Genomic DNA, 11,737 nt, shown 5'->3' on the forward strand with positions numbered 1-11,737 from the left:
CACAAGATTACTATATTTACAGCACATACAGTTCCTGATACAAATAGATAATGACATTGTTTGTTGTCCATAGCCATGGAGGGAAGTGCTTCGTTCAGATTTAAACAAACTTTGTTCATGTCCTCCATTATTATGTAAATCATAGTTCGCCCACACCTCAATCACAGTAACACAACGCTAACAAAAGTGGTTACAAACACACTATACATTTTATGTAGAGCTTGAATCATCAACCACAGTGTATAAATAGTTTTTGTTAATGTGTTTGTTTTACGCCGGATTATCTCAACACATAATCTGTAATACCTTAACAGCCCTATCGGGACCAATTAGATTCTATCCGAGATTGTATAAATCTTGTTATTACGAAGTATCTTCATAATAATACGTTTACAATGTTGTTCTTACCAATTCCCACGGGGCTAGACTTAATGAGCTGCGAATATCCTTTAATTAAGTGAGTAGTACCACTGGGGAACCTTATGAAACAGAATATACCGAGAAATACAATTTTACAAGGGTAGAATACTTACTTGAAGCATCGAGTGACTTTAGTGCCACTGCGATAAACTGCCATGGAAACATTGGCGCCGTCAGAATTGGCTGTCACCGACAATTCCTGTGCGGACGAAATGGTAAAAGTTATATAACGATTACCAGTGAATCGTGTAATGTTCGGATAGGTTGATTTGATTATCCCGGTTCAATATGTTTCCAACTAGTGTCACGACCCTGTTTTAGTGTCCCCAGAAAATTGTTTTATCTTGTTCTTTACGAAGTGTTCCAACTTCATAATTTAGATTTGGTTTTAATAAAATAAATATTTAGATACTTAGTAGAATAAACCATTCAAAGGTTTTTTAACCCTAGAGCAAAATGCGATAATTCTAAAGTTTCACTATCGAATCGACTGAATAGAGAATTGCTAACTTACTAATTTATATGGAACAGTTCACTTAAACAATTAGTTGGAACGGGATCATTTGCATTTAATAACGGTGGGTATTTGTAAAGATTTCATGACGCCAGTAAAGAGAAGTTAAGCGTGCGTAATTATTAATAAGGCGAGGGGAGCTCAGTAAACAGCGAAGGTTGACACAAGCTGGTCGGTTGAATATTACAATAGTTTGCTCCACAACACCTATTTGGGGGTGCTCTCTGCATAATTGACTCTAATGCCGTGTGGCCCTCGTTATAATTGGAATTTATACTGCTTACATAACTATATCTTGACATTTAATCAACATTTAAAATCGTATCAATCCATTCAATCAATTATGTTAAAGCAATGGTTTTTCTTTTAAGTTCTAAAAATAACTCTACATTTGGTGGTATTGTTGAATAGTGACATTGATAAGCAAGACCATATTTAAAACAATTTTTCTTTAAAAGGGTATGCCGTATTTATTATAGTCTTACCCTAAATTCAGCTTGTTCAACACGAATATCCCACTCGCCGGGCAGACGTCGGCCTCTGAAGTACTTGGACCAGTCGGTGTTCTGATCGTCCACCACCAACAGAGTCACGCAACGATCCCGGTTGTAACCGCGACCCACTGACGCCACAGATGTCACGCTTCCTAATACATCATATAATCATGCGTTAAAACATCATTATCAACTACAAATTCCTTAGGGCAGTAAAAAGTCTAAGATAATAGCCATATTTACCTAACAAGTTAGCGCCTTGATCGCGGGCTGCACCCGTTAGGGATTGCACACGTTGTAGTAGGGACTCGCGTGATTTAGCTGGTGAAGAAGGAGCAGACGTCCCGCGTGAGCCACCGCGAAGGTTCAGGGACAAGTCCCCGCCTGCAGCAGCAGCCGTCGCGGACGGAGCGGGCGGAGGACCCCCAGCCGATGTAGTACTGGTGATACTGCCCCCGGTGGCTGTACCAACCATCGTTTATTTAGTAACGTTTCTACTTTGGGCCAAGAATAAAATATGAATATTATGTCATGTTTTTCAATTCAACAAAACCTTGTAATTCGATTTGAAAATCAAAAGTTAAACTAAACATGTTAGTCCTAAGTAAACAGATTAGGGTTTACAGGTGAGTTAAACTCTGTGAACAAGTAAGTATATTTATCAAGGAGTTGGTAATTATCTTACCCTGGGAGGCCGGCCTTTGATTCTGCGGTTTCGGCTGGCTGGTGGTGGCCGGGCGGCCGGTGTACGGGTCCACCTCGCCCTCATCGCACTCGGATTGTAGGTCCCCCGAGCTGAATCTGCGCAACGCCTCCGCTGAGCTACTCGCCGCACGCCACCGCCACGCCGCGCCAGGTTACAGGGACACGCAGAGGAGGGACAAACCGACACACAATGTAGCCACTCATTGTTACCTAACCATTCAATTGCCTTGCTCATGAAACTCAATACCAGCCGAACTTTAAAAGAATCGATCTCTATCGTGCTTCAAAGCTCTCTTTATATCAGAATGAACATTATTGTCAAACAAAATAATACTGTATCCTAGCTGTAACGGCTTTTGTTAAGCGGCAACATCGAATCACGACAATGACATCGAGAGAGAAAAGCGCCATGCACTGAATGTGGGTATTCTGGAGCTGCTATTTGTTGACGGACAAAGCTCCCAACAAGTATCAGCATTCACGTGATCACATACAAATATTCGAGGCTGATGAGTGGTGCTACACGGTATGTAAAGTGGAGCGGAGGCGAGGGGGAGCTGGCGGGGCGGGGCGGAGGCTGAGGCGGCGGGGGGGACTCGGGTCGAGTGCCACAGAGGGATGGAAGCAGCGCGGTGAAGCGGTTCGGGCTTTTACGGTGTCGTAAATTTTATTTTATCCTTAAATTATAAACTCAGCTGTATATAAAGATTTTTGTGTGAAATATGAATTTTATTTTCCAAAGTCCAAGAATACTAAAAGTGACATAAAAAAAATAATTAACTGTTTAATCTATCTAGTACAGAATTCAGATAGTAATCTATTCTACTGCTCATTCTAAAGCAGGGATAATAGAAAACAAACAACAGTGTTCTACATGTCAACTTACTAATATAGTCTAATAGTGTTTAGGCCTATTAGTGTTACTTTAGTATTAGTCTTACTAGAAGAAACCGCGTCTCTTGAAAAGGGAAAGTACACTGAAATCATTACACGATCAGGGACTGTAAGAAGCTTTAATAAAATCATTAAACATGCAGACGTTGAATATTAGAGGGAGAGACACTAAACAAGTAACATACGGACTTACCTTCGTTTCAGGTAATTGACATTGGTGGTGAATGAGTTGCGGAAGCTTGAGAAAGACAGGGTTGATGTGGTCGCGGCCTGCGGGCCACAGATCCCAGGACACCCCGAACGCTCTATTTTGCCGCCCCCTTAGACGTAAAGCACAAAAAATGTTGAAGAGACGGCCTCATAAACTGAATTTTATCGCACCTAGTAGAAAGTTTCATCAAGATTTTTGTTTATAACTTTCAAGGGGGAACGCTATAAACTTTTTAGATCTTCTAAAGTAATAAATGTTAAGAAAACACGTGTCGTGTGTATTGTGAACAGCAACACGTCGAGGTAAATCTAAGATAGATAATTTTTTCTATACTTTTACCACTAAACGGCAGCAGAATGCTTTTCGGGTAAATTCAATACCATGTCTTGTAATACTATACTTTAACCTTCAAAGAGAGTAGGTAGAACACGGGACAATGCCATATTTGTATTATTTAATAGCTCCACTAAATGACATCCATTGTACTATTTCCACGCGAACATTGTCGTGGAGAAAGCAATCTAAAATACGATAACGTTGTGTAGATAACGATTCTTTAGAAAGCACCAGCGAGGAGGCTGGATCTAAAGTAATGTAAGTAGAGAAACCAGAACCTACCTTTATAACCTACCTTAAATATCGAGAAAATCGGATGCGATGAATATTTTTAAATATTTTAATTGTACACTTTTTTCAATTTTAATTGTATATCCATAAAAGCTACTTAATCGGTATCGGTAATTTTCTTCCTACTTTTATTCCCAGTAGTCACCCCGGGGGACAGCCTTAGAGCCCTACAACTGGGTATATACCAGTCAATTAGAGCAATTAGTTCACCAGAACTCAAATAACTTCGGAAATAATTTTAATTTGAAAAACAAACAGTCAATTTTTCCGCTTTAAAAGCCAGTCAGCTAGTTGAAAGCTTTAGTCTGTTTGTTTCAAAGAACTTAAGTATCATGTAAATGCAGTGAGAGTCTTTAGCATGACAAAACACACAAGTGGTACGAAGGAGCCGAGTGGGACTTAAGTAGATACTAGTCAACCCCCTTTTTTTACTCACACGGAGTTTGCACAGAGACTATTTAGAGAGTCAAGACACGGCCAAGTAAGTACAAATGTTTGGTACAAGTGCTAACGTAATGAAGAAATCTTTAATATATTGTATGGTACGTAAGCCAGGCTACATTACTGAAATCCGTTTATTTTGGCCAGATATTATCTATATGTAGATGACACTTTAATGAAATTTGTCACCACTAGGGTCTTGTATCAACAATCCGTTACCAAAATTCGGTTATCAAAGGATACTTACAAGTCAAACTCTCTGAGTCTCTGACGAACAATTTCGCCAAAGTTAAATTTGTAAACAAACGTTTTAGTATATTCGTAAATAACGAAACCAGATTTACAAAAGAGCCGGAAAACTTGATCTTCTGAGACTGGATTTTCATAGATCCGTAACATAAAAACAGGTCTTACGCAAATGCGGAGTAAAAGGTATAATATACACGCGTAAACAGCTGAGAGAATCCGAGCCTCTTTGCAAAAACATCGCTTTACCTGCTACCCGTATTAAATGTTTACTCAACGTATTCTTTTGTCGGATGTAGCTAGATACTGGGTAAATACATTGGTAAATATGTGCGTAAACTTACCTCGGGAAATCTACCGGCAAGTGTTTCAGATGTCAACAATCTTAATGGAATAAATGTGGCTAGGTGAACAGCTTGTGAGGTGGGGGAGGAAGTGCCTGCCAACAAAAGATTTGGAACAATTTCAAACATTACACATCCACAAAAATAATACACGTCTATGATTTAAAGGTTTTCGTGGCATGCGGGGTCATAAAATGCGGAACCATTAACCTTTATTTGTGAAGCAAAATGTCACTGTCTTATAATGTTTTATGTGCGTTCTATTATAACAACCCTTTACAAATATAGACAAAATACTTATGAACATCAATCACCGAATATAATAGGTATACCGAGTATAAAAAATTGTTTGAAAAATTTGTACACACGGTAGCGTAGTAGAAAAGTTCAATTATATAATAATATTTAATAACGATTGTCGAGAAAGAATTTCATATGAAATGTAGATTTTAATTTATTTTGGAAGTAGAGCACAACATTCTAAAGTTTTGATAAACACAAATGAAATAACCGGCGTTGTTGCAACAATGCAATTTCACAGAAAACAAGTAAAACATAGTTGATACTTAATGTTCCTTTATCTGTTTTCTTTGCTGTTATTCTTCCGTTCATCCGAGTTCGCAAGTGCTTAGACCACTTGCAACAATAGAAACGGAAAAAGTATAACACTTAGAAAATGGTACTCGACTGAGATAAAACGTACGCGTTATATCTACGCTGTATACTTGTTGGAAAATTATATTTAATATCTTATTTCATGAACCAATACTGTTTACTTGAAAACAGACAGTTTTAGACGAGAGAAGCGATGAGGAATATTGTGTTGCTATAGTATTAAATTCCTATTCTCAATGTTTAAACGAAAAATGAAACAAGAACGAGTGTACTTATAACCAACTAGCTGTCCCGCGCAACTTCGCTTGCGTCACATAAGAGAGAATTAATCAAAATTTTCCCCGTTTTTGTAACATTTTTTACTGTTGCTCTGCTCCTATTGGTCGTAGATATATAGCCTATAGCCTTCCTCGATAAATGGGCTATCTAACAGTGAAAGAATTTTTCAAATCGGACCAGTAGTTCCTGAGATTAGCGCGTTCAAACAAACAAACAAACAAACAAACAAACAAACAAACAAACAAACAAACAATCAAACAAATAAACAAACTCTTCAGCTTTATAATATTAGTATAGATTCGGCAACTGCAGATTGTTACCTACATAAAAAATAGTATTTATAAGACTGCTTATAAGACTAAATGCCAAACACAAAAGTTAAGTACGAATAGTACACGGTCGATCGAAAATTCGTGATCATACTAACGATCCCCCATCGGTCCTCCTACCTTCGTATAGCATTTCTATCATAATAGTATAAGAATCCATCAAATGAATTTGCACAGAAAACCTAACACAGAAATCAATAAAACATAAAGGTACCCAGACAGTGTCAGAGTATTGAAGCACCAAAAGAAAAAAATTGGACAGATATCTACAGTCCCCGAAAAAGATATCATTAGCATTTGTTACCATTTGTATTTCAGTCATGGACTTGAGGCGCGTGACATTCGCAGTAATTTATTCCTAGGTTTCGGGGGGACAAAATAGCAATCATCAAACGTTATCTTTAGGGGTTTACGTATCCAACATTTCAAAGCTCAGTGGCTAAATATAGCAAAACATTGACGCTTCCAAATTAATACTGCTAACCCAGCATCAACAATTATCTTTACATAATTTTATGAGCATAGGTAGTTATGTAGTGAAATTTTCACGACTAATAACTACGTATATTCAAAGTTAAACGCTTCTAATTTTACCAACTACAAACTAGTTTACAGAGGATTATAGTTTGAGGACTATATTTAACTTTTATATACATATAGTATCACTAAACCCAAAAAAGAAAACTGGATCTTACAGGAACCTTGTAAGTTTATAGTTTCCTAAAATCGGTACATAGTAACGTCTGAAACAGATGTAATATTTTCCAACAAAGGGTATTTTTGCCAAACACGTAAAATATAAATTGCCAGTTTGAATGTGTAGAAACAATCCGTAGTGCAGCATCACTGCTTTCAATTAAACTTCGCTTGCTAAATTGAATGGCTCGGAAAAAAGGTTTCATAAATTTTTGGCACAACGTTGGACTCTCACTTGGCGGGTTTTGTTTCTATAAAAATAGGTAGATGGTGGAGTCACGTCGGCGGCACGGGCGGCACACTGGCGACGCGCCAGCGTTCATCCCTCCAACAACCATTGCTCGTTACGCAACCGCCGCCGCCCCGTAACCCATTATTGGGCCATTCACTTACCTATATTTGGACGATTTTACTCTCTTGACTAAATTTGTAATTTTACTGATTCATTTTCGGTTTTGGCGATTTTCTAACAGTTCCCATTTCAGATTCGTAGACAGGCCCCAAAGGATATTAAGGCAATGGGTTTACTGTGCCCAATGTTTAGAGCAACACTTTTAGGCCTACTTTATCAAGCATAACCTCAAGGGGCGCGTTAGTACCTACCCTTCGTCCCACACATCGCCTTTAATGGCGCGAAGAAGTTGTAAAATAAATCTTTTTAAATAGTCATTATTTTTTATTAGACTAGGATGTTCAGGAATACCTTATCGTAAATTCTGCAATTAATCCATGTTGCGTTGCTATTGAAGCAGTGATAACCAGATTAGATAAGAATAACACTTACACGTATCATCCTTAGATATGAGCTTGATAAAGTGGAGCTTAATAGAACATTTTCATTAATGGATAATTATTAACGACGAAACTTGAGATGGTATAGTCATTGCTATTTATGAAGTCTATTAGACGGATTATACCCTAAGATTCAGGGGTCAAAATAACTCTATCACACCGACAGAATTTATGAAACATATTTTTTTGTTGGAACAATTACACGTATCTGTTAGTCTCCGCAATGCGTAGTAAATACGTTTAATAATGAAAAGGAAAGTTAGAGAACGCTCCCGAGACTAAGGACATATGTACGTGGAAAAAATCATCAAGAACGTTCGAACGATCCAGACATTATCATTTTATAATCAGGAAAATATATTGATATTTCAAGAGAAAACAAATTTTGACTTAACATTTCGCACATTCATTAATAATGTTCTCGAAATGAAAGCACTCCAGGATAAAAGCTGTGATAAAAGGGTCAGAAATGTTAAAAAGGTACGCTTGAAAAAGGTATCTAATAATACGCAGCGACCTTCACTTGCTTAATCTATTCACATTAATTATGCTTAGGTCTAATTATTTTGCTTTTTTGCGTATGATATATGATACTAAATATACTGTTTAAACTGTTTGAGATTTTATGTTGTTAATATTTTCTATAATACATCGACAGAGACAATAATTTTATGAAAAAGCAATCGTAACATTTAATCGCGTATACAAACAGATGCTAGCACGTAGGTGCGGTGCCCTGGCTTGAAGCCAATCCTGTGACGTGGTTGTATTACGCAAGGATCGATCCCTGGACTGAAGTGCCTAATGCTGGCACATTCACAAACAACCGACTACGTGATTCAGCATTAAATCGGCACGCAAACAATAGACATCACAGTATTATAGGTACTACAACATTTTTGAACCCAAAAAGTACAAGTGTTTCGTGAAAACGTGAAGTTACATTCTGTTAGGCTTCAGTATTTCATGCTGACATCGGGTGTAAAACAGCGTTGTAAGTAATGGTATGTTTGCGTGTAGCTCTTTTTTGCTATTCATTATACGGTAGGAGTTACGAGAAACAGTGTCGCTACAAATCTGAACATAATAGGAACAATAAGGTAATAACTGGAAGCAGTTAGGTATAATAATATTTTATAGCAATAAAGTAACATATTTTGCATTGTTCATCGTGCTCATAATGCTATAATTAAACACGTAGCAGGCGACGTCTCGGAAGGCTGCCGCTGCTGTGGTATATGTTCCAAGTTCGCACTAATAAAACGTAACAGCTAGTTCGGAACACTGGGTAATTGCTTACTAAACGATCCCGATCGACGGCCAACGTTTGTCCCGAATGGAAGATCTTGAACCTTCATTAAAAGGGGCGATTTTTCTTGAGCATTAAGCCGTTTTGGACTCTATATAACGTTCGTGGCATAAAATAACAATAAAACGATCATAAAAAAGTATAGTTTTGGTATTGGAATAGACTAATATATAAAATCACTTTTTCTTTTCTCTCTAGAGGTTTGGTAAAATAACTTTCGCTACGTTCTATCGTTATTCCTCTTGGGTATTCCATGCGAGTCCATTGGTTACGTTTTTCTATGCATGCTAACATATCCTTGCAGAGGGGAAACGTTTTTATCCATAAAGTGGAGATAATAAAACTGTTATCTGCTTTACGAAACATGAAACCTTTTATTCTCAACAGGGCCTCCAAAATCTTTCATTTATTTCAAAGTTCCTCGTGAATTTAAAACTTAAACTAAGAAATCATATTCATTTCATTATTTAAGGCAATCTATATTTATGAATGAACATCTCACGTAAGTATTATATTATTGTACATAGACCGGTATTGATTATCAAAATGTACTAGAATTTAAAATATGAACGTTTCATACATTTCATAACAAATTAACTACCCAAGACAGTCCTATTTCAAGCCGTAAAGTATCTTCGGCAAAAATCGTTATCGAAACTTGCATGAGGACTGTCTGCCGACCCATTATTTGTTCCCGGCAAGGACCTAGTTTACAGGCGTGGCATTAATTTACTTATATTTACTGAGTATATATTGACTTTCTTAGAATTTATTGCTAGCTGCGACCCCGTGTTAACATAATTAGGTTAATTGTAATTAACATAATGATATCAAAATCCAAGCTGCTAATGTTATTTATGCTTACAAGCCTTATTAAAAGGCTCCTTCGGGAATTAACGACCAATCAGCTTTGTAATTAACACGTTTATAAATTGTACTATACTTTTTCAAAGTAAATTATGCCCATTCAAAAAGATATTAGACACATAGATTCCTACAAAATCCTATAAAAAATCGTGACGGTACTAATTCCATTCAATGTCCTGTATTTATTTTGTTTTGTACAAAAGTACGGTTATTTAACATAGTTCATTCAACAATTACCTAAAAGTTACACAATTTGTAGATAATAATATAAATCTTTGATTACAGTTTTAACTTGGTTTGGGCAACATTCAGTTCCGCCCTTCGAGGTCACAACCCGTCCCATATACCCACTCTAACTTGACTGTGTCGTAATACTTTCAATCTAGTCACCCAGCTCAGATATGTGAACATTTATGAATGAACGAGGGTCGGGAAAAGTGTTTTTCATGTAGTTTAAGTAATTAGAATTAAAAATATTAATGGTTAAGTATGATTACTCACAGATCAAAGGAATAAGTCCGATGGTGCGTGGAATCCGCTTATAGAGCACTGGTTGCGCGTTTACTGATATGAAATGTGGGCAGTAGGGGTGCCTGCTGAAACACTGAGGGAAAATCGGCGGGACGGCGCACGCCAGCCTAGATATTGATTTTGGGCGGCAACGTGCCCCCGCCGCACTAGCGACATCTATTCCTCCGAAACACATCATCAACTACCTCACAAGGCTTTGTTGCAGTTGCCAGTAGATGGCGCTCTAGCCTTGACCGTAATGTGTAACAAACCTCTAAGTATTGTTGCTTAATCTAATATCCTGTATGATTTATTTCGGTAATGAATGCTGACCGTTTATTTTATGTAATTATGAAGTAATTTTATATGTACCATTGTGCGATGCAAGCCACACAAAGTAATAGAAAAGGACTCTACATCATAGCTCTTACAACAGATGTTAAATAACGTTTAATTAATTACAACATCTGTTCCTGTTTGGGTAGTCACATGTACCTTTATAAACTAAAATCTACATGTGTTACAAAACAACTAAGCAACGTTTTCCTTTTCTAGGCAAAGACTCGGTTAATATTATACCACATACCTAAATGTTTTTGATATTCTACTTTTTAACTAGAAAATATATTTTTGTTTCAAAATTGTGAGTGAGTATGACATATTTACCAGCTATTATATTTCTGATTCTCGATGAAGAGATTACGCTGATTGTAAAGAAATAAATAAAACTTGAACATATACCATAGGGGTCATAAAATATGTGCAAAACAAATATCACAATAAATCTATGAACTGTGTGCGTGAGCGCGTTGAATTCTAATGTGAGCTACGGTAAGCCGCGGACAAACCGCCTTCGTAGCAATAATATAGCCATAACAATATTTCCTCAAAACAATACCACATTTCTTTGTAGGAGCGTTCGAATATGTGCCGTCTTAACGTTTTACGAGACAAATAAAACTGCTATACCAAGGTTTTTCTGCTTAACCCCGCGCCGAATGCGAATACGAAAAATAAAAAGGTAGCCGGGAGTATTATCGGCGGGATCTCGGTGGTATACCTGACGCGTGCATGTGTGTGTCCGTGCAGGTGAGCGTGCAGGTGTGGGCGTGTGTCGTAACGCCTGCCGCCGAGTGCCGCCCGCCGCCGCCGACGCAACGTTGCGTGCTAGCACCATGTTCACACTGGACGTTTCTCTTATTTCTCTATTATGTTTCATGTTAAACATATTTCGCGATCATCACATAGGACTTTGATAGGGATGATGAATACTCAAATTTATATAATTTATAAATTTTTGTCATGCCGTTTTTCATAACTACGCTCTCTGTATTGCATTCTAACCAAGCCACTACATACACCTCTTAAATAATACCTCCATCAAGCATAATCTCCACAAAATATTAGAACATCTCCTTTTCGAAATAAAACCTAGAATCCAAGA

The 11,737-nt window shown here is 37.4% G+C and overlaps 1 protein-coding gene across 1 annotated transcript in view; it reads right to left on the reverse strand.

Annotated features, from left to right (window-relative positions):
* Syn (synapsin) overlaps window positions 1-11,512 on the reverse strand; it is a 64,096-nt gene extending 52,584 nt beyond the window's left edge. Inside the window, exons 1-7 of the mRNA XM_076114895.1 lie at window positions 11,354-11,512; window positions 4,897-4,906; window positions 3,221-3,347; window positions 2,114-2,229; window positions 1,672-1,890; window positions 1,420-1,580; window positions 534-619 (exon numbers count right to left, since the gene is read on the reverse strand). Coding sequence (XP_075971010.1) covers window positions 534-619; window positions 1,420-1,580; window positions 1,672-1,890; window positions 2,114-2,229; window positions 3,221-3,347; window positions 4,897-4,906; window positions 11,354-11,512 — 878 coding nt within the window. The remainder of the gene's footprint in view (window positions 1-533; window positions 620-1,419; window positions 1,581-1,671; window positions 1,891-2,113; window positions 2,230-3,220; window positions 3,348-4,896; window positions 4,907-11,353) is intronic.
* Window positions 11,513-11,737: the final 225 nt, after the last annotated feature.

The sequence above is a fragment of the Anticarsia gemmatalis genome, chromosome 5 (genome assembly GCF_050436995.1).
Source record: "Anticarsia gemmatalis isolate Benzon Research Colony breed Stoneville strain chromosome 5, ilAntGemm2 primary, whole genome shotgun sequence".
Classification (NCBI taxonomy): Eukaryota; Metazoa; Arthropoda; class Insecta; order Lepidoptera; family Erebidae; genus Anticarsia; species Anticarsia gemmatalis.